Genomic DNA, 26,832 nt, shown 5'->3' with positions numbered 1-26,832 from the left:
GGCTACACAGCTACACAGAGAAACCCTGTATCAAAAAAAAAAAAGAAAAAGAAAGAAAAGAAAAGAAAAGAAAAGAAAAGAAAAGAAAAGAAAAGAAAAGAAAAGAAAAGAAGAACAAAAGAAAAGAAAAGGTAAGAAAAGAAAGATAAATTTTTAAAAAACTAAAAAATATTTGTAAAGTATTGAAGACACTGAAGGTATATGTTCAAGGGCCACTACAAGGTATTTACAGACTCAAAAATGTGCTCTTGTGAGGCTAAATAATATGTAATCCCAGCACCCAAGAGGCAGAGGCAAGGGGATTCCCCTGAGCTCCAGCCTGACCAAGGCTACACAGACCCTGTCAAAAGACTGGAATAAGTAAATAAAACCAGCACCAGGCAAGGCCACCCAGATCCGAACTGAATCAGTGATCTGTGTATTTTAACCTCTTTGGCTCTGGTCCCCCTTGCTGACTCTGTACCACACTGCTCCTTTGGCCTGCCAGGGTCTTCTAACGCTGATATTTTAGGTTAGGGGGCCGTGGGAACAGTCTGGACTGGCAGGTAATGGAGACAGGAATCTCACAGGCTATTGTTTATAAAAATCGTAGTGGAGTCTTTTTGTCTGGCTTTTGGGCAATAGGAAAAGCAGACAAGGAACTCCTTGAGGGCAGGGCTGTGTGGAGCCCAGGGTGCTTATACGTAATGACCACCCACTAGATGAAGGCTGGTTTGCTTGAAGATCTTACCACTGCCCAATCTTTCCCAAGCATTTAGCCTCCTCTGCTGCCCTGGGCTGAGGTTGGAGGAAGACAACTATGCCAGCCATGCCTGGGAATGTCCTTGGCGGCCCCAGGCTGAGCCTGGTCCCTCAGATAAGCTAGTCCCTAGCACTGAGAGACCTGGCCCCTGGGACTCAGTGCAGGAGGCCAAGGCTGGAGAGGGAGGAAGCGGATGAATGAATGGGCTCTGTCACCAGCCTGGTGACTTATCCCCATAGCTCCCTTCTTGTACACCTGCCCACCCTCTGCTGTCACAACTCCTCCCCCAGGTGCAGCAGGGCACAGGGGCCCATGGCCAAGGTCTCATTAGAGCTAATGAGGGCTCAGTTGTGTAGATGCCAGCTCAAGATACGGGGAGCAACACAGAGAGCCCCACCCCCTCTGGGGAGGAACCAGAGGCCACGCCTCCAGAAGGTTTCCTTAAGTCAGTGTGAGGACAGTTGTGTGACACCTTCAGAGAACTGCATCACTGGGCAGTTTCTGTGTGTGACCATCATGGTACACTTACAACCTCTACAGCGTTACAGTTTACTACGCAGTGAGATCTGGTCAACCCACTTACAAACACTCCGATCCCTTGTCCCCAAACCGCCACTCTGCATCTCATGGCTACAGTCAGTAGGAAGTTAGGCAGCCTAGCATCAGGGTAGGACAAGGCTGGCTGGCCGGTTCCCCTGTCCACACCACTCCACCCCAACACTCACAGTCTCCCTCAGGAAACCTTGGGAAGCCTTCTTTACCTGGATGTCACCTTTTCTGTCTTCCACTCTTTATTTTTTTTTTTTTAAGTTAATTAAGCCAGGCATGGTGGCACAAGCCTTTAATCCCAGCACTCAGAAGCAGAGGCAAGCGGATCTCTGTGAGTTCACAGCCTCACGGAGACGGAGCAGTGGATGGCGCTGGGCTCTAACATCCTCCTGAGTGCTGGGATTACAGGCATGCACCACCACCCAGTTTATCCAGGGCTGGGGGTTGAACCCAGAGCTTTGTGCACATCAGACAAGCACTCTCTCACTGAGATAAATCAACAGCCCTCTTCTCGCTTTCCTTTTTATTTCAAGACAGCATCTCATCTGAGTTGTCCAGGCCTTGAATTCTTGATCCTTCAGCTTCGGCCTAGCTCCCATGACAGCTTTTGTTTGTTCTGCTTCCTTCTCTTCTACTTCTTCTCTTCCTAAGCCTGCCTTTTCTCTGGGCCTCACGTTCCCTAAAGGATAAACAGGGAGATGGGAATGGTACCCTCCATGACCAGCTGTTCCTTTCTTCTCCCTCCAGCTCTCCCCTGGGCAAACCATCTTTGCCTCCTCATTGATAAGGAGACATTTGGGGAAACACAGGGGTCTCTGATCAGAAGTAGGAGATCTCCACTCAGGTAGGGGGGTCTCCACTCAGAGGTGGTGTCTCCACTCAGAGGTGGGGTCCCCAGCGTTCCAAAGACTCTAAGGAGCGGGGAAAGCCCCTTTGACCCAGATCCCCGCCCCGCCCCTCCGGGTCCTGTGGTCCTGCCCTAGTCTCCCAAGCGGCTCTCCCAGCAGTGGTGGGAATTAACAAGAACACAGTGCTGGTTTGGGAGCCCAATATAGAAATAAATCAAATTGCTGGGTAAAAGAAAGAAACCAGGCACCAGCCAGAAAGAACTCTGCCCTTCCCTGAAATGACATCCCGACTCGTCACTAGTCAGACCCCTAGTACTTGACCACTCACATGGCTCTGACATGTACCCTAGCCCACCACATTCCTGGGTCCCACAGGGCTCCTGCCCCCTGTCCACGCCACAGAGGCCAGCAAGCCCTTTGCCCAGTCTGCCCAAGCTCTCTCTCCTCTCAAGAATACAGGCTGAGCTTTGAAAGGGTCACTTCAAAGAGGGCCAGTCTGTGGAGAACCCAGCCAAACCCAGGGCCAGCTTCTCCGCCAGATTCCTGGCAGCTGTCAACAAAGGCTCCACTGTTTCCCCCGACCCCCAGATGCCCCCAAATGCACTGGGCCTAAGGCTTTCTTTCCCCAGCTCCACTCCTACAGGCCAGACTCAGACAGGGAGCAGCTGAGGCAGGCCCCTGCTACATGAGGCTGTGTCGGTGGACCAGGGGACTCACCCATCCCTTGGTACTCAAACCCAGGACAAGAAGGCAGCCTGAGGACCAGTGGCCCCAGTGCCTCCCTGCTCCTTGGTCACCCAGTCTTTCTGGCTCTAGAATGGCCTCCTGCCTTCTCCAGACCACATCATATCACACAAGACCTTCCGGGCTTCTTGCAGCCAGCCTGTTCAGGGATATCTGGCCTCTGGGAAGCCACTTAGCCCCAACCACAGTAGCCAGCCTTTAGTGCTCCTTCCAGGCCAGGCAGGTATCTGGCCACAGGCTCAGTCCCCAGTGTGCACAAGTCCAGGAAACAGTCCTTTTAACTGCTGTGACACAGTGTAAACACCCAAGTAGTGCCCCCCAGGGGGCTCTGCACTGACCTTTAGCTCAGTGCCAGAATTATTACTAGTCCACATTATGGTCCAGCAGGGCTTGCATACCTCCAGTGACAGAGGCCTCACTACTTCCAGGCTCGCTCACTTCTCTTCAGATTACTCTGGCCATAAACGCCTCTTTTGTTTGTTTATGGTGTGGTCTTATGTAGCCCAGGTTAGCCCCAGACACATTACGTAGCCAAGGATGGTCTTGAACTTCTGATCCATAACTCTTTCTTTTTTTTTTTTTAATGGTTTTTCGAGATGGGGTTTCTCTGTGTAGCCCTGGCTGTCCTGGCACTCACTCTGTAGACCAGGCTGGCCTCAAACTCAGAAATCCGCCTGCCTCTGCCTCCCAAGTGCTGGGACTGAAGGCTTGCGCCACCACTGCCCAGCTTGATCCATAACTCTTTAGGGTTATGGAAGATGTGAGCTGCCACCCCCTGCGAATGGGTGCTACTGAGCCAGGTGCTGGGGTTACAGCTCATGGGTTCCAACAAAGCCTGTGTTCTTACTTCCATCCGTTGACTGTTATTTGTCTAGCAATGGCTGCCGGTAGCGATTGGCCTGATTCCCCTTGCTCAGGCCTCTTAGTATGGCTGATGGATTGTATCTGAGGTTTTAAAAACTAAAGGCCTGGCTGGAGAGATGGCTCCGTGGTTAAGAGCACCGACTGCTCTTCCAGAGGTCCTGAGTTCAATTCCCAGCAACCACATGGTGGCTTACGACCATCTGTAATGAGATCTGATGCTCTCTTCTGCTGTGTCTGAAGAGAGCAATGGTGTACTCATATACATAAAATAAATAAATAGATCTTTTTTAAAAAATCACATTTAAAAAAAAAAACCTAAAGGCCAAGAGCTAAGACCTAGCTCAGTCACAAAGCACCTGGAAGCTTCAAGCCTCAAGTTCACATGAAAGAAACACTGGAGACGAGTGTCCCAAGCCACACAGTATCGGTGGCTTACAGTTAAAAAAGAGCTAAGAAGCTAAGGCCCAACCAAACACTCCACCATAGGGTGTTCCAGGATCCCGAGGGCCTGAAGGGCATAGCCGGCCCAGGCCCCAGGCCCTCATCTCCCAGGGCCCATCTGCTGGGTCAGAAGGTAGAATGCCAAACATCTCACAGTGCTCAGGTCCCTAAGAGCAGATGAAGTTGTAGCCTGGGGGTGGGCCTAACTGACTAATGCTACTTCAGACCAGGAAAAAAAGAACAGAAAGGAAGGGTGACCCAACAACCTAGGTATGTCAGAGCTAAAGGAAGCTGAAGATGTCCCTGGGCCCAAGGGTTAGGACAGATGCAGGCTGGAAATCCAACACCTGTTGCTTGAGAGATAAATAGGTGATAACTGCGCAGCTGGATAAGAGGGCTATAATCCCAGGACTGACACACAAGGGTGGACATTTAAGGCCTGACCCGGCTACAGAGACCAGCCTCCTTAACTTAACATGATTCTGTCTCAAAATAAAAAATAAAGGGGCTGGAGAGATGGCTTGCTGGTGAAGAGTGCTAGCTGCTCTCCCAGAGGACCTAGGTTTGATTCCCAGCATCCACATGGTGGTTCACAAACCACTCATAAGTCCAGTTCCAGAGGATCAGATGCCCTCTTCTGACCTCCACGTGTGGTGCACAGACACAGATGCAGCTAAAACACCTATACACATAAAATAATAAAGTGAAGTAAAAGAAAAAATAAAAGCGGGCTGGTGAGATGGCTCAGTGGGTAAGAGCACCCGACTGTTCTTCCGAAGGTCAGGAGTTCAAATCCCAGCAACCACATGGTGGCTCACAACCATCTGTAATGAGATCTGACTCCCTCTTCTGGAGTGTCTGAGGACAGCTACAGTGTACTTACATATAATAAATAAATAAATAAATCTTAAAAAAAAAAAAAAAAGAAAAAATAAAAGCAAACACGAGGCCAGATGTGTAGGTAGTGAGGAAGCACGTGTCTCGGATGCACAAGGCTCCAGACTCAAACCTCAGTCCTCAGTCGGGGCAGGTGGTGCGTGTCTTTAATCCAGGCATATGAGGCAGAGGTGGAGGAGGAGAGCTGATGGGAATGGCTGGACACAGAGCCAGGGAGTAGAGCACGGAGCCAGCTTAGGGTATCAATCCTAAGCTAAGCCTGAGCTAAGGTCAGGACTGGGATAGGACGCAGGCCTTTGATTCCGCTCACAGTCTTGCCTCAGAACTCTGGGAAAGGAAAAACTCCCTCCAAGTGAAAGCAAGGGAAGCCAGGAGCTTTGAGGACAGTGGCACCTGGCAGCCTAGGATGGCTCTGGCACTCTGTGCAGACAAGACAGCAACACTCCCAGGCTGTCTTCCTAAGAGGATGGGGTACAGGATTCTGTGGGTTGTCATACATTGTCTCACCGTTTATGAATCCAGTTAGTCAGTCAGTCAACAAACATTCCCTAGGTACTGGCCGGGTGCCAGAGTGTGTGGGTAACGAGACAGACATGACACCTTTAGGCAGTTGGAATGAGGTTAAGAGCATGCTTAGTGCCTTGGCTTTGTCTCTCACTGTGTGACCTTACGAAGCCAAGGAATCTCATTGTATCAGCTGAGATGCAATAACACACCTGCCCAGCATGAAGCACCCCGAGCATATTTTATATGATCTTGCCTTTGACTAACTCAAGTCTGACAGGAAAACTGTGCCTGGGAGAGAGCTAGGCCCGGGTCACCCCAGGAGACCAGTGGGGGAGGCTTCTGGCTTGTGCCCTGCAAACATTTATGGAGGGCTGCGCTGTGCCAGGCGCTGAGCTGGGCACTGGGGACACAGATGAACAGGACACATTGTCCACTCATCTCTGCCACACCCCCAGGACTCCGTACCAGAAACTAGCACTGGTGGGGTGTGGGGGAAACAGCGCCATGGACAGAAGCCTGGCAGCCTAGGCCTCAGAGCCCCTCAGGCTGAGCATCATGGTACAGTCCAGCATCCTTACCCCTGTAGCATGAGAAGCTGAGCAAGACGGGCCCTTTCGTTTTAACCACTCTGACAGGTAATGAACACCCCCCACCACCACCACCAAAGGCTCAAACTCTGCCATAGCCAAGCCCAGGCCATCTGGGCCTGATGTTGCCTGAGATGCTAGAGATGTCCTCCTGGTACAGCCTGGCACTGCCCTGCTGACACGCTGGCACAATTTCACGAGAAACAGGGGCCTAGATCTAAAGTCGGGCTGTTTGACGGGCGGGAGGGGGGGTGAGCATGGGGAGAGGCAGCACCGGCTCCCACAGGCTCTATTCATGACAGAGTCGGGTGGCAGGGCAAGATAATTACAACCAGGCTTTGTCTAAATCCCTGACAGAGCCAATCCCTCACCTTTGAACCACTGCAGCCAGCAAAGCAGGGCTGATGCACCACTGGACAGAGAGCACCAAGGGACTACCACAGGCTGGAGCGCGGGTGGCCTGCCTGGGGGTGGAGGTACCTGAGGCTGTGCCACCCTGTGCCACCCTGATGACCACCAAAACAAGCAACCAAGTTCCAAACTGGCAGGAGGATGGTTGTTGACTTGGATTCTCCTAAACGGGCACAGACTCAGGGGGTGTGGCAGCAGCTGGACCGTGAGGGCCAGTCCTGACGCTAGAACCCGGCTGGTGGCCCCTTCCTCCCCTGCTCTGGTCTTTACTATTAGTTCAGTGCGCCTCAGTGTCCTCAACTGTAAATGGGACAATGAAGACAGTACCCATCTTGAGAGCAATACTCTGACAAATCAAAGAATGAGCTACCCAGATCCTGCCCCCAAGGAACTGCCATCAGACCTTAGTCATATCACCGAGGAGGCTGAGACAGACAAAGCCAGCCTAGGCTACATAGCGAATGACTCTATCTCCAAAAAAAAAAAAAAAAAAAAAAAACCTCTAGCACTAATGTATGTGTTCATTTGAATATGTCTGCATGCTCTCTGGATCTCTCTGGATACCTGCATTGGAATCCAGCATCACAGGAATCCACCTACTGGAGGAAGCATCCCTGTACCATGCAACAGACTGCTTTGGGGTGCTGCACCTCACAAACTTGCTCCTGGAAGGTTCTCCTGAAGAGCCAGCCCCAATCCTTCACTTAGTGTAACACTTAGTCCAGTCATCCGCTCTGAAATCTATCGTTTATACTAATCATCATCATCATCGTCGTCGTCATTGATGGGGTTTCTCTCTGTAGGCTGCCCTAAAACTCCCTATGTGGACCAGGTTGGCCTAGAACTCAGACTTCTGCCTGCCTGTGCCTCTGCTTCTGCGGGGACTAAAGGCCCCACCACACCCAGCTGTAGTCTGTCTTTCAACTTTACACAAGAAGTTTCAAAGTATCCTTGCAATGAGGGATGATGAGGCAACCCACTGCCCACTCCCACACTGCCCTGCTTTGTTATGCCACACCCTCCCTCACCCCCACTCCCAGCTCTGCCAACATCACTGCATCCTCTCCCCATGCGTTCAGGGTTGCCCTGAGAGGACAGAGAAGGCCTCCCTCATCCATACTGCCCACACGAAAGGCTTGTTCCCCAGGTCCAGCGTCCTCAGCTGAAGCTGGAACCATGAAACCTGCCCCACCCCAGCAGGATCCAGGCTGTCTTCCTAAAAACATTCCCCTCAAACATTTTTTTATAATTTATTTATTTTTATTTTATGTGCACTGATGCTTTGCCTGCATGTGTCTGTGTGAGGGTGATTGATCCTGTAGTAACAGACAGTTGTGAGCTGCCACGCGGGGGCTGGGAATAGAACCCAGGTCCTCTTGGAAGAGCAGTCAGTGCTCTCAACTGCTGAGCCGTCTCTCCAGTGCTCCCTTCCCCCAACTTCATTTCCTGCCCTAAAGACCACCAGAACTCAGGTTCCAGCCCAACAATATCGCCATACCTTTAGGTCAGACCTTATCTGTAAAATAGGCACTAACATTGCCGGGCGGTGGTGGTGCACGCCTTTAATCCAGCACTCGGGAGGCAGAGGCACATGCATCTCTGAGTTCGAGGCCGGCCTGGTCTACAGAGAGAGTTCCAGGACAGCCAGGGCTGCACAGAGAAGCCTTATCTTGAAAAACCAAAAAGTAAAATAAAATAAAAATATAATAGGCACAAACTCACATACTTTAAGACCCTCTAATCTAGCCCTGCATGAAGGCCATCCACTGAGGTAGGGCCTGGAACACAGGATCTCTGAGTTCCCAGCCATCTGGTGGTGGATCCAACCACATGTGGGCAACTGGAGGGAGCCACCAGGGCCGGGGCCTTTGGGCCAAGTCTTCAGGCCAAATGACTAGTTTTGCAGTGGAGATTCAAATCTCCTGCTGTCAGCTCTGTCCATTTTGAAAACGGGGTTGTTGCCCTGGCAGAGGGGAGAACCACGTGGGATCAAAGGCCTCCCACCAGAAGCCTACAGGGGGTATGGGTGGAGTCTGTAAGGGGACAGGGATGAAGTACACGTTGGTGGGGGTGGGAGTGGGGGGAGAATCCGGAGGACTCCAGCTTAATGACCTCCACTCCTGCCCCCTGTCCATCCTGAATTTCAAGTTTATAATTAGGAAACACACTTTGGCTGGAGGGCGGGGTAAAGAAGCCGACCGAGGGAAAACTTAATACATCCAGTTAAGACACCAGAGTCTCCTAAAGAGTTTGCAAAGTACATACCCGCTGGACCAACACCTAGAGGGCAGGAGCCCGCTGGAGTGTCAAAAGAGGGAGAGGCTCAGTCCTGGTCTTGACCCTCAAACTGGACCCCAGGGGACATCTTTTCCAAACTCTGAAAAACTATTGGCCAGACACTTTTTCAGCCCTTCAGCTTACTCTGCTGCTGTTGTGATATGAGGGATCGGTGGGGGGCGTTGGGGAGGGGACTTAAACAGGAGCAGCCAGACTCCAAGGCAGGGGGCTGACCCTGTTGTGGAAGGTGAAGGCCCCTCCCATGCTCCAGCAGCTGGCAGATGAAAGAACCCAAGCAGAGCAGCCCAGCGCTGAGTAATGCCCCTGGCACCCCACTCCCGGACCCACCCACAGCCGAAGTGGGCAGAGAGGAGGGCCGGGCAGGGCTGGGGTCCCAGTCCGGAGCCCCGAAGCCTACAACGCAGCCCCACCCGGAGGGGGCGAGCCAAGGACGTCCCGCCCCGGGACCCCTCCCCCACTCCCTGTGGCTCCAGCTGTGCGGGGGCCTCGCCAACGGAAAACGAAAACTTGGGCAGAGGAAACGACGGCGGGCGCCCCGCCTGAAAATCCCGGACAAAAGGCGCGCGGGCCTCCCACCCCTGCTGCCTGGCCGACCAGGGCCTGGCACCACCACCAGCTGTGTGGCCCCGGGCTCGGTAGCCCCGGGCCCGTCGGGGCCCCTACGCGGCGCCTGCCTCCAAAGCCCTTGCCTAGCGCAGCTGTTCTTCCAGCGGGACAGCAAGCTCCCACGGCAGTGCCCACCGACGGGGGCGCAGTGACCCCAGCCCGGACGTTGTCCCAGGTCCCGCCCAGCTGACCCGGGCCCTGGTCAGCCCTCACCTGGGGGGGCCGGGGCTCCGGACGCGGCGGGATCCCGACCAGGCAGAAAGCGACTCCATTCATCGGGCCGCAGTGGAGGCTCTGCGGCCAGGGCACTGTTAGGGGCACGGGCCGGGGCCCAGGGGGCGGGGCACTGGGAACAGAGGGGCGGGACTAGAAGGGGCGGGTTCTAATAGCTCCGCCCCCAGACCAGACCCGCCCCGCCCGTAGAAGCCAAACTCCAGACCAGGCGCTCCTCACGCGCTCCATAGAAAAGTAAAGGGAATCTACACGGACCGTGGGGTCTACACGGACCGTGGAGCCATGGGTCAGAACCGAGCCTGACCAGAGATAAGGTCTCAGGGGAAGCTTCTGGAGAGGGCCTCTAAGGGACCTACCCAGATAGAAGTTGATTGGTGAGCACGAAAGTGGATGAGGGCACCGAACTCAGTAAATAGCACAGGGAAAGGCAGCCAGAAAGGAACAGAAACGGACCCAGAGGTCCAGAAAGCCTGTGAGGTCGATCCTGATCTCATTTCAGACAGGGAAAGAACGGACAAAGTTTGGTGGGAATACTCTAGAGCACTGGTTTTCAACCTATGGGTCGTGACTCTTTTTGGGAATTGAACGAGCCTTTCATCAGGGGTAGCATATCAGATATATATCAGGGTAGTATATCAGATATTTACATTACGATTCATAATAGTAGCAAAATTACAATTATCAAGTAGCTACTAAGCCAGGCAGTGGTGGAACACACTTTTAATCCCAGCACTCGGGAGGCAGAGGCAGGCAGATCTCTGAGTTTGAGGCCAACTTGGCCTACAGAGTTCCAAGACAGTCCGGGCTGTTACACAGAGAAACCCTGTCTCAAAGCGGGAGGTGGGGAGGGGAGTAGAAACGAAATAGTTTTATTGTTGGGGGTCATCACAACATGAAGAACTGTACGAAAAGATTGCCGAGTTAGGAAGGCTGAGAACCTCTGCTCTAGAAAGTCATGGAAGTTGAGGCACAACAGATACGGTTTGGAGTAGGCCCCCATCTAGAAAAGATCCCCTCCCAGGAAGAATCTTAGACAGGGTCCCACAGTGGCAGCCGAGTGAAGCTTAGAAGGGAGGTCGGACAGACACCGCAGACTTTTGGTGCCCGTCATAGTGAGTGCTATGGTTCAGACCTCTGGTCCTGCAAAGATCCACTCCACTAAGACAGCCCTATGAAGAAACACTCCCAACCGGTAAGCCGGCCTTCCTGCTTCAGTGGGAGCTAGTCCTAAAGAGACATTCCAGGCCTGAACCAGCCACTCACTTCACAGTCCTCCAACAGAAAGAACCCCATCCTGCTCCCCCTGGCTCACATAGCCCAACACAATCCTTCATCAAGCTGGGAAGTTCTTTTTGCTGTCTAACTCTCATTCTTCCTCTTTCTCCAGCCCATGCTGACTTCTTCCTAAACCTTTTTTTACAGGATTTTTTTTTTGTGGGGGTGGGGGGTCTGGTCTACAGAGTGAGTTCCAGGACAGCTAGGGCTACACAGAGAAACCCTGTCTGGGGAAAAACAAACAAACAAACAAAGCAAAAAACAAAGGCAAAGTAAAGGACCCTGAGAAGGTGACTCAGTTAAGTGCTTGCCACGCACCTGTGGGGTCATGAATTTGGATCCCTAGTGCCCATGGAACCAGGTGCAGAGGGGCAACAGCAGCTCACATCTGTAATCCAGGTGCTGAGGGAGCAGAGGCAGGAGGATCTCCAGGGTTCTGGGCTCAGTGGGAGACCCTGTCTCAGCAAAGAAGGTCGGGTGTAACTGAGGAAGATATTCAATGTCATCCTCAGTCTACACACACACACACACAGACACACAAACACACACACACACAAACACATACACACACACAGAGACAGACACACACACACAGACACACACACACACACCAGACACACAAACACACACACACAAACACATACACACACACAGACACACAAACACACACAAACACAAACACATACACACACACACAAACACATACACAAACACATATACACACACACAGAGACACACACACACACAAACACACACAAACACATACACACACACACACACAAAACAAAAAACAAAAACAAAACAAAACAAAAAAAACCAAAACCCAAAAAAAACCAGGAACACAGTATACACATATACCACCCACAAAACAAACAAAAATCACAAATGTATTTAAGCTGGTTGAACCGTAGTTTCCTTCTCCATTGAACAAAATCGTAAAGACTCTGCATGGTAGGCAAGGCCTTCCTAAGTGTTAACCAAAGCAGTCACTCAGGACCTGTGAGTGCTGGCCTGTTGAGGCCTGGCCTGTTCACTCTCCTGGGAACATCCTACACAAATGGTCTGGTAGTCTAAGCCTTGAAGTTGTTCTAGAGTCTTCTGTCTCCTTCCCCCTTCACCTACTAGGTCACCAAGTCCCAAAGTCTCTGATATTTGTTGCTCTCCGCCCCTTATTCTGCTACACACCGACCCCCACCCCTAACCTCCTTTCCTACCGTCCTCAGTTCCTGTCCTCACTGTGTACCAGAGAGAACATAACACAGGGGCTACCTCAAGTTTCTGCCCAGGCCAGGCCAAAACCTAAGTGCCTGCGCCCAGCCCAGTCTCTCACATCCTCCTGTTTCCTTCCTCATCCCTCCACGCTTCCTGACCACACACACCACAGGAGGAGCCCTCCCAGCCCGCCAGCCTCTGTCCGTGGGGAACCTTCTCCCCAGCCTGTCTCTCTCTCCATTCCCCTCCTCCAGGTCAGTTCAGCCTCCTCGGAACCCCACAGAGCTGGGGGGTGGGCGGCTCCTGCAGACAGCCCTCCGGTTTCTCCAGCCTTCCTTGGTTGCTCTGGGGGGCGGGAGAGGGTCTCACCATAGAATCATGGTAAAGGATGACCAAGCTAGTGAAGGGAAGGAGCAGGGCCTGAGCCCTGTAGTATCCCCAATGCCACCTGCCACACCCTTGCAGGTCTCTTGCCCCCTGGGATGGGACTGAGTCAACAGTGGTGGTGACTGGGCTGGTGGAGGGGTTTAGAAAGATGAGGATAAAGGGGATTCCCAGGAGAATCATCACCCACTCAGTGGGAGTGTCCTTTTCCCAGACCCCACAGAACATAGAGCGAGAAAATGGCTCTCTGGGCGGACTGAAGAATATGCAGACAGGAGCCAGGGGCTGGGATAGGTGGGGTTAGGGGGGAGTGTACCAGGGGAAGAAGGCTAGAGGAGATGGATAGGAATGGCTGGAGGGGGGTGCAGGTCAAGGTGCAGGAAGAGGTGGGAGGGGCAGCAGGGTGGAGAGAACCCTTTCTGGGAAGTGGGAGGGGTGGAGGAGGTTCTTGCTGTGCATTGTGGAGGGAGGAATTGGCCTGCCGGTCAGCGTGAGCTCACTTCCTCTTACCGCCTCCTGTAGGGGTCTGAGGGCATCAGGCTCTGGAAAAAGTGAGCCAGGGGCACCCCAAGGGGCCACCACCCTCCTCCCTGCCCCCACAGCCTCAGCTCAAATCAGCTCTCCTTATAGAGGCAACCCTTTGTTCTGGGAGGAAAGGACCCTGTGCCAGGGGGGCACTGTACCTTGGAACTCTGGAGCTAAGGGCAGAGGGGGACAGGAACTGATGCATGTGTGGAGATGGAGGAACTCCAGGCATTGTAACACTTGGATTACAGTTAGGTGGTAGGGGGGGCTTGGACCTGGGGTGAAACAAGTTAGTCTATAAGTCTTTCTTTTTTGTTTGTTTTGGTGTTTGTTTGTTTGTTTGTTTTGTTTCTCAAGACAGGGTTTCTCTGCATAGCCCTGGCCGTCCTAGAACTCACTTTGTAGACCAGGCTGGCCTCGAACTCAGAAATCTGCCTGCCTCTGCCTCCCAAGTGCTGGGATTAAAGGCATGCGCCACCACTGCCCGACTGCTTTTTAGTTTTTAGACAGGTCCTCAACCTATAAGCTTGGTCTAGCCTGGAGCTCATTAAGTTAGCCTTGAACTCATGATCCGCTTGTTTCAGCTTTTCAAGTATACTATCAAGATTATGGGCATGCGTTAAGTAAGCATCTTATGCAAACCCACACAGGATTTGAACCCAGGCATCTGGGCTCCAGAGTCTACATACTTAATCCACACTTGGTGGAATATTTACTGGCTGCTTAAACCCTGGGTGTGGTCCCTCTCTGGAAGACTGGCTTGAGTTAGAGTCTTGACTGAGGAAGTCTAGTGAGACGGGGGAAGCAGCCCAAGAGTCCCCTAGAGGGAAAGGGGATGAGGGGACCATATGCAGGACAGTACCTGCAGGAACACCAGCCTTTAGGGACAGACAGAAGAGAAACACAGGAAAGTGGCATCACGTGGGTCAGAGAGAATTCTTAGTAAGTTAACTGGGAGCCAATGGAAGTCAAACTGTGCAGACAGGCAGGGCTTCAGGGAGAGGGTGAAGCTGAGCAAGAGAGGTAGTGGGGTGGGGCAGGGAGCAGGGCAGGCAACTTGACAATCCAAGGGCACCTGGGCATGGCATGGCAGGCAGCTGTTTGAGTGGGAAGATGAGATAGCTCAGATGACAGCAGGCCCCTGAGAAGGCATGGGACAGGAATCCTGAGTCAGCCACGGTGGCCCAGGCCTGTGATCTCAGCACTCGGGAAGCTGAGGCAGGAGGATCACAAGTCAGAAGTCATCGTACTCTAGGCAGCAAGTATGAGCATAGCCTGGGCTATATAATGAAACCCTGCCTCAAAAAAATAAAGAAAGAAAGAAAAAGAAAAAGAAAAAGAAAGGAAAAGGAAAAAGAATTTGAGGGGGAGGGGCTGGAGTGATGGCTTGGCAGTTAAAAGTCATCTCCCCTTTTCTGGCCTCTGTGGGATTCAGATACAAATTTGGGGCACATACATATATTCAGGAAAACATTCATCCACCTAAAATAAAAATAAGTAGCCTGGTGTAGTGGTTCATGCCTTAAATCTCAGCACTTAAGAGGCAGAGGCAGCTGAGTCTCCATGAGTCTGAGGCCAGTCTGATCCACAGATGGAGCTCCAGAACAGTCAGGGCTACATAGTGAGACCCTGTCTCAATAAGTAAATAAAGCAATCTTTAGGACATGTACTTTAAGGGTGGCTGGCGAGATGTATCAGCAGCTCTTATAGAGGACCCAAGTTCAGTTCCAAGCACCCACATGGCAGCTTGCACACATCTACAAGTACAGTTCGAGGGGATCTGACGTACTTTTCTGATCCCCACAGGGACCAGGCACATACATATGCGGTGAGTGCACAGACATGCGTGCAGACAAAACACCCATATGCATGTAATAAACATACCTTTAAAACAATGTTGTTGTGGTTTTAAATGTAGGGACAAGCAAAATAGTGCAGCGGGTTAAGACACTTGCCACCAAAGCTAATGCCTGAGTTTAATACACAGATTATTATGGCGAAATCAAGAGCAAACTGGTCTTTTGACTTCCACATGTACATAGAAGGAGGTATATGCATGCATGTGCTCACAAATATACACACACACAATCATCAGTAAATGTTTTGTTAAGAAAGCAACAACAGGGCTGGTGAGATGGCTCAGTGGGTTAGAGCACCCGACTGCTCTTCCGAAGGTCCAGAGTTCAAATCCCAGCAACCACATGGTGGCTCACAACCATCCGTAACGAGATCTGACTCCCTCTTCTGGTGTATCTGAAGACAGCTACAGTGTACTTACATATGGTGAATAAATAAATCTTTAAAAAAAAAAAAAAAAAAAAGAAAGCAACAACATTGGAAGACTGGAGAGATGGCTCAGTGGTTAAGAGCACTGGCTGCTCTTCCAGAGGTCCTGAGTTCAATTCCCAGCAACCACATGGTGGCTCACAACCATCTGTAACTCCAGCTCCTAGGGACTGAAGGATCTCTTCTGGTCTCCGCTGGCACTAGACACGCACATGGTGCACAGACACACATGCAGGCAAAACACCCATTCACATACAATATAATCAAAAAAGATTAAACCAAGCATTCAAAAGCACAGGCCTGGGAGAGAGACTGTGGGCACACAGGAGGAGACTGAGCAGATGGGAGAAAAGCAGCTCAGAGCTGCACAGGGACCAGGAGGACACAGAACTCGCCACAGGGCTGACTCCTGGTGTTGGGCCTGGGCCTGTGTTGGCAAGGAATTTACAGTGTCACAGGATGTCACAGGAGCCCTGAGATGAGATGCCCCGTCGGTCCCTCTCATCAGGCAGTTGTCTAGTTCTGAGGCCTAGTTACATTCTCTGCACTTCCACCTTATCCTTTAACATGCATCAGTAAGGCCTTCTCCATCCTCTGGCTATGCAAGAGAGGGAGGGGAGGCTCTCATTCAGTGACAGACTTGAGACACCCTGGAGCTGTAAGAAAAACACCACACTCGGGTGCAATTTCACTTCCATCAAAACCATCCTAGATTTCTCGTCCAATCCCAGAACTTGGGATGCAGAAGGTGTTGGATCTCTGTGAGTTCTGAGCCATCCTGGTCTATATCGCTTGTTCTGGGTCAGCCTGGTCGACATAGCTCATTCCAGGCCCATCCTGCAGAACACCCTGTTTGAGTCAAACAGTGCAGATTTCAGATTGATTCCCGATAGGTTGAGGGCTTCAAATTGGTCCCCCCCCACCCCAGCCATCGAAGACAGGGCCTTATAACCCCTTATAACCCCAGGAAAGGGTCAGAGGTCAAAAGCTGAACTACAAGTGCACAGTATGTAACTTAGTTGGTAGAAGAGCGTTCCCCTAGGACACATCAAACCCTGTGTCCCATCTGTGGAAGCTGGGCATGGTAGTGCATAGCTATAACCCCAGCTCTGGGGAAGTAGAGAGAAGGGGATTTGAAGTTCAAGGTCATCCATCCCCAGCTGCATACAGAGTTCTAGGCCAGCCTGGGGTACACCACACCTTATTTTATGTGGTTTCTGCTGAATTTGTATTGCTTTTACACTATGGTGAAGTCAAAACCATGAAAACTGAGTTGGGTGTGGTGGCATATACCTTTAATCCCACACACAGAAGGCTGCAGTAGGAGGTGGTTGTCAATTAGTTTAAAGCTAGTCTGGTCAACACTTCAAGTACCAGGTCAGCCTTGGCTACATAACAAGACTTTGTCTCAAAAAAAAAAAAATTAAGAAGCTGTCTCTCAAGCTACCATATGTTGGGAACTGTCTGTAAAATGGACGGGTGGATTAAAGGGCCAAAGGGCCATGAACTTGGCCTCTGCAGCGGCCCTTCCAATATAAGAAAACGAGGGCCCCCTGGTGGAGAAAGAAAGGAAGGCAGGGCTAGATAGGAAAGCTGGTTTTAGCACCCCGGGCTTTCAGCTCCTAGATCCTCTGAGGTCTCTCAAAGGAAACACTGCCCCACCTTTCCCTCCCCACACACAGTTTTACATCTCCAAAGCACGTGGACTGAATGTGATGGAAGGGCGGGGCAGTTTGGTTAAACAGCAGATGCAATCCCTTAAGGAACCCTTATTTTAGGGAGGGTAATGGACCCACAAAGGATGTTTTGGGATGGTGCTGAAATAGTGGGGCAATCTCTGTCCTGAGCAAAACAAGAGTGAAGCTGGACACTTAGAAAAGAAGGAAGTGGCCTTGGGGGCAACCCTGGACCCTTGAAGGCCTTTGATAAAAGGCAGAGGGAGGAGTGAAGGGGTGGGACACAGGCCTGGGCAAACCCACATACCCACTCAGCAGACCACAACCTTTTGTTCATCTGGTTGGTGGTTTTGTTTTGTTTCTTTAGACAGTCTCACTATGTACCCTTGGCTGGCCTGGAACTTGCTATATAGACTAGGGGGTGACCTTGAACTGACAGAGAACAGCCTGCTTTTGCCTCCTGAGTGCTGGGATTAAAGGTGAAGGACATCGCAAAGTATTTTTAAAGGGGTCAGTGGGGATATCATTCATTCAAAAGGATGCCAGCCCCCGGGATCCCTGCCACCTGTCCCTGTGGCAGAAATCCCAAGGTAAACACACCTTGGGAAGGAAGCCTAAAGACCTCTGGCTAGGTTCGGGCCAAAGGCATTAGGGACTTGCCAAACAGCTGGGGTCCTTAGCCCAGCAACCCTGGATAGCAGGCTTGGAACAGGAGACTGCAGTTTCCCTGGGTTGACAGTAGTCACATGAAACCTGCCCAAGTGTCACAGCAGGAAGAGATCACCTGCTCCATCAGAACTGTCTGCCTGCTAGGAAAACCTATGAGGTGGCACAGAGAGATGAGGTCTGGGGTGGGGACTCAGTTGGATCCTAATTGTATGTCATCAGCCATCAGTAGGGTCCTAACTGGGCCATGGACTAAGTGGCTGAGCACAATGTTAAACAACAGCTCCCAGAGGTCATGGTACCTGCTAGCAGGGCTTTGCAACACCAAGATGGAAGGGAGAGGAACTGGACTGTGTCTAGTGCGGAGGATGGTCTTTTTGATCTAATTTTACTTAACCCCATGAGAGCACTGTAAAATGGATATAATTAGGTCCACTGTGGATGAGGAAACAGGCTCAGAGAGGCTAAGTAATCTAAGAGGTTCTCCCAGCTCCGATTCAGGACTCAAGCAAAGTCTGACCTTGCTCTCCATTGTGGGGGCTGAGGGGCCAGACCCTTTCTGTACTAGGGATCCTGAAGTCCTATATGAGACCCAGACTCGGCTTTCCCCCCTAACATCTCCCCCCGACACACACACATATAGGAGGAGTCTGTTCCACTCTCAGGCTGCCCTCCTTTCAGGGAAGGAAAGGAGTAGAGGGGAGGGGGGCAGAGAGACAAGGAAAACGGAAAGAGAGGGAGGGAAGGAGAGAGGAGGAAAGGGGTGGGTGGCTCCTAACTCCCCCCACCTCCGCCCCTGGACAGTCTGGAAATCCCCAGCAGCTGCCCCTATATCTCCTTTGTCTGGCCCTGAGCCAGCCCTGGGTGGCAAGAGGGGAGTCCACTGGGGAGGAAAGGGGGCGGGGCTGGCCACAAGATTGGGGGAACCTGGCAAATCCAGCCCCTGGGAGAGATTCCAGACAGGCTCCCCTTTAGGAAACCCTACATGCCAGAATCCACACATACCAAGCAGACACACCAGGGAGACTCTTGCACTATAAAAGGATTCTCTGATTTACAAGGGGGCTCAGCACATGGGAAACTTAAAATAGGAGCTGCTGCTGCTGCAGCTCTGGTTTCGGAAACACCCCTTAGGAACCACCACGCTTCCGGGCAGCTTTGAACACCAGCCATTGGCAGAGAGGCTGGCAGGGCACTGGGTGTAGAGTACCCCAAGGTCTTAGACATATCAGGCTGGCACCTCCACTCCGAACCAGGAATCACCGCACACTGCGCCCATCACAAGAGTGTGCTTACATTTGGAAGGCTCCAGGCTGAGTAGCCTTGCTCTTCAACAGAGGCTATCCCTCTCTATTGCTGGCAGCTCTCACAGTGGCCTGGAGACAAACATCCCAGGACTGCCAGCAGCGCTCTGTGGAGCCAGGTCAGGAGTCCCATGGGCCTGAAGCCAGGTTCATACATACACTCCTGTAACACCAGCACTAGGGAATGCAGCCCAGGCTCCATGGTGACACCAAAAAGAAGGATGAGTAGAAGAAAGAAAATTCAGCCTCCTGTCCCACTCCCGGGGGCACGGTGGTGGGCATGGTGAGGAAGAGCATGAAGATGCTGGAGCAAATAGGTCATCTGGAGGCATACTTGGGTGGGGCTGTGAAAGACAGGAAATAGTAGTAGCCCTAGCTTTTCCCCCTTAAGAAAAACATGAAATTCATAATGTAACATAAAACTGATTTTATACTGAAGAACTCAGTGGCCTTTAGTGGCTCCCCTTCCCGTGCGTCCATCAGTACACAGCAAGACGAGGGGCTGTGTCCCCTTCCCCCTACCAGGCCTGGTGCTTTGGGAGCTGCCACTGGCCATTTAAATTAAGGCCAAGATGCCAAACAGGCCTAGAGACGGGAGCAACCCATGACCCCGCCCCAAACCTCACAGCCCAGCCCAGGAAAGAAAACCAGAGCACAGCATGCCACCCAACCTCCCGGAATTTAGGGTCATCCATCTGCTGACTCTTCACTATCACAGGTAGCCCATGCCTGAACCCCCTCTGCAACAGTGTGGGGAACCAGAGCTCACTAGGAGGGGAGAGACCTAAAGAGTCCAAGACCCCACAGCAAGCAGCTGAAAGGAGCCCAGAGCAGGGACAAGACGGTTACATGGACAGGTTCAGCATTTCCCGGCTCATCTAATGACAGAAAAGCCAACTCTGCCACTCCAAACCCCACCCAAGGACCCTATAGAGTCAGCATTGCTGGGGGCATAGCGGACACTCCACCCTCACCCTTCGCTGCCCCTCTTAGAGCTAGGGCTCTGGGCCAGAATCGGAGCCTCCTACTCACTGGCCTGACTGGTCAGACTCGGGGTGGGGTGGGGGTGGGTGGATACGCAGAGCTCCTTGAAGAGTGACAGCTCAAGCAAGGGGCCCTTCCCTGGTCACTAAGCCTAGCCCACACCCCAGTCCCGTGCCCGGAACCTGGGTAAGAGGCAAGCAGCCGCCCACCTGGCCAAGGCTGCCGTGCTGCCTTTGGGGCTCATGTGGCGAGCCTTCTAGCCCACCCCATCTTCTCACTGTCATGAAATGGTGGCAGCAGTTGCTGCAGCTGCTGTAACTGGGAGAAGAGGCAGACAGGCTGGGAGAAGTCCCTTGACACGTAGGGGGAAGGGCCGCTGTATCTTGAAGTCCCACTGGAGGGTGGGGACCTGGGGAACAACGGAGTTCTATGGCCAGCCCTCCAATCTGTAGAGCCCGTGCCCCTCAGCCCTAGGTTTAGCGAGCAAGGTCTAGGGGCTTCCCTTCCCAACTGGAGATGGGGGCTTCTAAATGTAGGGAGGGGTGCAGAGTGCACCCTCTGCGCTTGCTTCCCTGGTTATCAGCGATGGGGGAGTGCCCCGAGAGCGCGCCGTGTGCCTGTGTGCACCAGCTCGGTGTGGTTCGGCCCCATCCCTCTTCTCCAGCTCAGCCCCGCCCCGAGCTCCCGCGCCCGCACCCCTCCCTCGTGGTCCGGCCCTCGCTCCCGCCTCGCCCACCCTCGCCGGGTCACCCGCGCCCGCTGCCCTGGTTTTCAGACACGCGCCGGTATCCGACATCCGCTGACCTGCTCCATGCTGTGACCGCTATGCCGTCCTCCGCGTGCCGGCCCCAAGGGGCGCAGGGGGCGGCGGTCCCTCCATGCACTCTGGCCGGGCAGCTGCACCCGGCGACCGCGAGCCACGCCAGGAGCGCCTGGACTCCCCCGCCCCAGCCCTCCCGCCCCGGGCTCCGCCCCGCCGCAGACTCCGCCCCTCCGCGGGCTCCGCCGTCTCCCCCAGTCCGGGTGGGGGCTGCGTTCCACGAGCTCACACTTCGTACCCGAAGGCACCCGCTACCAGCTGCGCGGAGTCTCACTGAGACACACACACACACACACACACACACACACACACACACACACATATATATATACACACACAGTGCATCCCGGGGCCTAACATATCCAGGGGTTTCTCCTGCCTCCACATCCCGAGCTGCCTGTCCTGGGGTCTCTTCAATGGGGAGAAGATTCTGCTAGTCAGGAAAGGAGTTTGACCAAGGGAACCAAGATGTTTGGTGGCAGAGCTGACCCGATGGCCCAAATGGCAATGGGCCACTTAAAGAGATTGAGAGCCTGCAGACATACCCACGGACTACTGAACACAGGCAGGCACTGTGGCCCTCCACGGGGCGATGGCAGTGAGAACAGGCAGCTGGCAGAGGTAGTTCCTTGTTGCCAAGGTCCAGCTTTTCTGTAAATGTGCCCTAAGGACTTTGGCTGTCATATGGGGGTGGGGAGCAGAGATGGATGGAGATTCCTGTCGCCCACCCAACGTGCCATGCCCCAGCCATGTGCCAACCCTATGATGACCTGTTTACCCTCTATCAAGAAGGGGTTTTTGAATCCCAGATGCTGAAAAGTATAATGCCCACCAACCCTGGTGAAGAGGGCCAAGGGACTCCCTCTTTGGCAACCAAAACCAAGGTGTCCCTTGTCATGGACAGAGCAGGACCAAACTGAGACAGACATCACATGAATGAGCATAAATGAGGTGGGTGTTGTGTTCTGCTCCAAGGCAGGAGTGGAGTCCAGAGAAGACAGGGAGGCCATTCACCTGCCTTGAATGCAGTAGTGGGATTTCTAACATTCATATGCAGGAGCTGGCTGATGATGCCCAAGCCAGTGTCCAGGCTGATAAGAAATTGGCCTCACATTTTTCATCCAGTCCTCCTCTCTGTGTCAGGCATCAGAGGATGAGGGAGACAGGAGTGGGAAGCTAAAATGGAGAGTTAAGACTCAGCCTACCAGACAAAGGGGGCTTTATAGGCTGGGGCGTGTTGGGCCTATGGGGGCAGGGAGACCTGAGCCAGCATTCAGCTGGTTTATTTGGTAAGGCAGTTGGACTCTCTAGCCCTTCCCATGCCTATCTACTGCAGGCTATGAGGGAATTTGCTCCCCAACCCATGAACCCCAGGGCCAGATAGCAGTAGGGGTCCCAGAAGCTAGCCTTGCCCCACCCCCACCCCCAGGGACTCCCCACTTTCCCCACCCAGCTGACTGTAGCCTCTCTCAGCTTCCCTGTCATGCCATCTAGGTGGCCTCATAGCTCCTGTCTGCTACCCGAGGGCCCTGCTGGCTGCCTGGAGAGAGAAGACAATCTTGGGTAGTGTCACAAGGCTATGGGGTCAATGGATCCTTTGTCTCTTTATAGGAAGTCTGTCCTGGACTAAAAAGACAGGAGTGTCAGCGAGCAAGCATGCTCCCACCCCCCAGCTGGCCTCTCCCAGACCCTGGAGGAGCTGGACTCTGGCTGCAGAAGCCAGACTATGTTCCTTCCCATTGGCTTCCCTCTCCTTTTCTCTCAATGACCAGGAAATGAAAGCAGGGTGCAGCGGCCACCCCCATTTCCAGGCTGCTGCTCGGCCAGTGCTTTGCAAGGTCAACCCCTAAATATGCAGGTCTGGCTCTGAGAAACAGAGTCCTGTTAGTCAAATTCATGCCAGCTTGGCTGTCAAAGTCCAATGTTAAATTCTCAACACTCCAAAGCCGGGAGTTCGAGGCCAGCCTGGTCTACAGAGCACATTCCAGAACAGCCAGGGCTACACAGAGAAATCCTGTCACGGGGAAAACAAGTATACAACCTCCCAACCCTCCCACCACACTCTGAACACCATAGGAAGATTTACAAATAGTCCTTATAAAGAGAAGGAACAGTACCATCTACCATCTTTGCCCAGCCTTTGGGGTCATTATATAGAATCCTACTAGCCCAACTAACATCCCTGGCAGAGGCAGTGGTGGCAAGGGTGGAGGTGTGGGAGGTGTGGCCAGAGGTGGGTTGGGGGCATACATCTGGACACACTCGTACCCTTTCACACCCTGCCTAAGTCAAAGCCTACATACAGCACCACCAGAGTGAAGAAGCAGTGGCCAACTGGGCAGGCACAGCCAGGTTTCTCAGTAGGTAGCTCACATTAGTTGTTTGCTCAAATTAAGAGACAAGAAGGAACCCTTATCTCCTGAGGAGTGTGCTGGGCACACCACCACCCATTTGGCTTTCTAACATTTTCAGACAAGGTCTCACTCTGTAACCTAGGCTGGCCTCAAACTCACTATGAAGCTCAGGCTGATCTTGAACTCATGGCACCTCCTCCTGCAGCTTCAAGTGCTAGGAATGTAGGCATGAGTCACTGTTCCCAGTTTCAAGACTCCTTTTAAAGAAAATGTTCAGGCTCAGTCAGCATGGAATTTCCCAACCATCTCTTGGTCGTCCTTTAAGTCTGTCTAAAAGAAAATAGACCAAGATTCAAGTCCAAGGGCCCGAGTGGCCCTGTGGTCTTCTTGTATTGTCACCTCTCTGCACTCTGGCACAAAACAGGTGACAGTGGCACCATCTCACAGGATTGTAGAAAAGATTATACAAAAATAGGGGCAGGAAGTTCTAGGTCCACATGAATGAGCCACATACGATTCATACTTCCTACAAGGGTTGAATTAATTCAGCTCGTTATTTTTAGCTTTAGAAGCAAGAGAACGGTTCTGACCTTGTCATTTAATTCTGATAGTCCATATTCTGCTATGCCACCTGGTGTTGCTTTTTTGAGGACCACAGTGGTATAGCCTACTCTGCCTTCTTCCCTCTAATAGCAAGTAGAGAGCCCTGAAGGGAGAAAGGAGGGTGGCCTGGGAGGGAGTGGAAAGGATGAGAGGGAAGAGGCTGCTCCTCCTGCACCTGCTGTCTGTGAGAACAAAGCCAGGCATGATGCAATCTGGTCGGGTGCAGCTGAGGCTGCCAGGCCTGGAGAGTGAAGTGGGTGTCAGTCGGGGAAGGTGGCAGGCACCAGAGAGTGTACACAGGTGTCCCTGGATGCCTGACAGCCCAGCCCCAGCCCCGCCCCCTTCATCTGACTACCACTGGATCCCTCCCGAAGCTCTTCACCCTCCTAGCCCCTCCCCAAATCCTTGCATCTGCCCTGACATGATGCAATGAAGACTTCAGTACAAACCGCCTTCTCCCGTAGGCAAGGGCTGGACAAGAGACCCAGGAGATAGATGCACAGGCCCTGTTGGCCTTCTCCAGCAGGTCTCCAGTGCCTGCTGTCTCTTGTCATCTTAGAGACAAGAGGGCAAATCCCCCCCCCCCCCGCACGTGTCCCCCCCACCCCCCAGGAGGAGGCGAGGGAGGCTGGAGGAGACACAGAACAACATATATTTAGAGAATTACACCGAATCCTAAGATGATACCAAGCCGGGCAGGGGTCCCAGCATCTGTCATTGGCCATCGTCAAGTCGGGGAGTGAGGGTGGCACCCACCATAGGGTAGGGTTGTCAGTCTCAGCTCTATACATCGCCAGTGAGTCTAAAAAAACATGGCTCTTCCTGCATCTTAGAAAGGATTTTGTCCCTCGCGTCAGGTAGAGGATTCGGGACAAGCCAGGGTCCCCAACTAGCCAAGGAGAAATCCGGCCACAGACCAGGACTGGAGATGCTGTTTGTGAATATTTATCCCAGCCTCACCAAACTGCAGCTGGGTGGCCTGGCTCAGAAGAGCCACTAGGTGGCAGAAGCAGCTCAAAGGCGCACTCGGCTACGCCCACTCTTCCTCCCTCGCAACCTCGTGGTAGACCCCACCCTCACCCCCGCGACTCCCGGTCGCCACGCCTCCAGCCCGAGCCCCAGAACCGGGTGACTCGAAGATCCTGTCCTGCGTCCAGCGGGATGCCTCCTCGGCATTCCCTTCCCTGTTGAGGGTTCACTGCCTGGTTCAGTTTGGCCAACCACAGCCAAGTCCATCGTATAGATTCCAAGGATTGAACTCAGGTTGCCTTGGCAACAAGTACCGTACCTGCTAAACCTTTTCACAGGCCCTCACATGTGGCTTGGAGTTTGTTGGTTTTTTTTTTTTTTTGGGGGGGGGGTGGATTGTTTTTTAGACAGGGAGTCACTGTGTAACTCTGATTGGCCTTGAAGTCATAAGAGATCCACTTACCTCTGCATCCCGAGTGCTAGGATTAAAGGCATGTGCCACCATGCCTGACTAGAAGGAATTTTATTTTTTAAGATTTATGTATATGAATGTTTTGTTTTTGTTTTGTTTTGTTTTTTTCAAGACAGGGTTTCTCTGTGTAGCCTGTCCTGGAACTCACTCAGAAATCTGCCTGCCTCTGCCTCCCAAGTGCCGGGATTAAAGGCGTGCGCCACCACCACCACATTAAAGGCTTATATGAATGTTTTGTCTGCAAGTCTGTATCTGTACCAGCTGTGTCTGGTGTCCAGTGGAGGCCAGAAGAAAGACTCAAACACCCTGGTTCGGAATTACAGATGGCTGAGAGCCACCATGTCTGAGGTTTGGGTGCTGAGAACCCAAACCTGGGTCCCCTGCAAGAACAGTGCTGTTAGCTACAGAGCCTTCTTTCCAGCCCCTGGAATTTTTTTGTTTTTTTAAGAATCGGAGGGAGGGGGGCTGGTGAGATGGCTCAGTGGTTAAGGGCGCTGACTGCTCTTCCAAAGGTCCTGAGTTCAAATCCCAGCAACCACATGGGGCTACAACCATCCGTAACGAGATCTGACGCCCTCTTCTGGTGTATCTTAAGACAACTACAGTGTACTTACATATAATAAATAAATCTTAAAAAAAAAAGAATTGGAGGGAGGAAGCAGGAAGCAAGAGCTCTTGGTAAATTGCTGAAACTGTTTGGATAAAAAGGGGACTGCCTGGCCAGGTGGTGGTGGTGGCACATACCTTCATGGAGGCAGAGGCAGACAGATCTCTGAGTTCAAGACCAGCCTGGCCTATAGAGCAAGTCCCAGGACAGCCAGGGCTACACGGAGACTCCTAGAAGTCCCCCTGTGATTCACTTAGGGAAGTGGCTTCCCAGAGAATTCAGCAGGAAACCTGCAGACAATTTCCAGGTAGCCCAATGGCCCCTCAAGCAGGAAGCAGGATAAGAGGGAGAAGGGAGGGCTGGAGAGATGGCTCAGCGGTTAAGAGCACGGACTGCTCTTCTGAAGGTCCTGAGTTCAAGTCCCAGCAACCACATGGTGGTTCACAACCATCTGTAATGGGATCTGACGCCCTCTTCTGGTGTGTCTGAAGACAGCTACAAGTGTACTTATAAATAATAAATCTTAAAAAAAAAAAAAAAGGAGAGAGAGGGAGAGGGTAGATAGGGGTTAAAGTAGTTCCCAGAACACACCTGAGGTATTAAGGAAAGCAACAGGCCTTGCCCAGGAGCTGGGAGGGCAAAATGAAAAAGCAGCAAGCCAGCCTTACAGCCAGCCTCACCAGGATGGTTGCTGCCACAGTAAAATGTGCCAGTCCACCCTGAGCCACTGCTCACCCTGACAGGAAGACTCTGGGCACCTGCCCACCCTTCCCAAGGTTCTCCGGAATGCTCCTGCACTTCCTAGGGCAGCTCTGGGAAGTGGCCTGTTTCAGTCTTAGGAATTTTCCAACAACCGTGCTTTGGAGACAGTACTGGCTGTGTTCTGCATGGCTGCCAGTGCAGGGACCCATGCCTGACAGAGAGTGAAGAGTCAGGAGAGAGACTAAAAACAAAGCCAAGTAACAGA

At 52.5% G+C, this 26,832-nt stretch overlaps 1 protein-coding gene across 4 annotated transcripts in view; it reads right to left on the bottom strand.

Moving 5' to 3' along the window:
* Positions 1-21,018, bottom strand: part of Arhgap23 (Rho GTPase activating protein 23) — a 98,046-nt gene extending 77,028 nt beyond the window's left edge. For 2 of the 4 annotated variants that reach the window (XM_006533865.3, XM_006533866.3), the window contains exon 1: positions 9,708-9,838. In XM_006533865.3, coding sequence (XP_006533928.1) covers positions 9,708-9,770 — 63 coding nt within the window. In that variant the 5' untranslated portion in view covers positions 9,771-9,838. Of the gene's footprint in view, positions 1-9,707; positions 9,839-20,844 lie in introns of those variants that run through there. The other 2 variants (XM_006533867.3, XM_030246200.1) reach the window with 2 other exon arrangements.
* Positions 21,019-26,832: the final 5,814 nt, after the last annotated feature.

The sequence above is a fragment of the Mus musculus genome, chromosome 11, assembly GCF_000001635.26.
Source record: "Mus musculus strain C57BL/6J chromosome 11, GRCm38.p6 C57BL/6J".
Lineage (NCBI taxonomy): Eukaryota > Metazoa > Chordata > Mammalia > Rodentia > Muridae > Mus > Mus musculus.
Note: the sequence above shows the minus strand (reverse complement) of the source record. Positions and strands in the feature narration are given on the sequence as shown.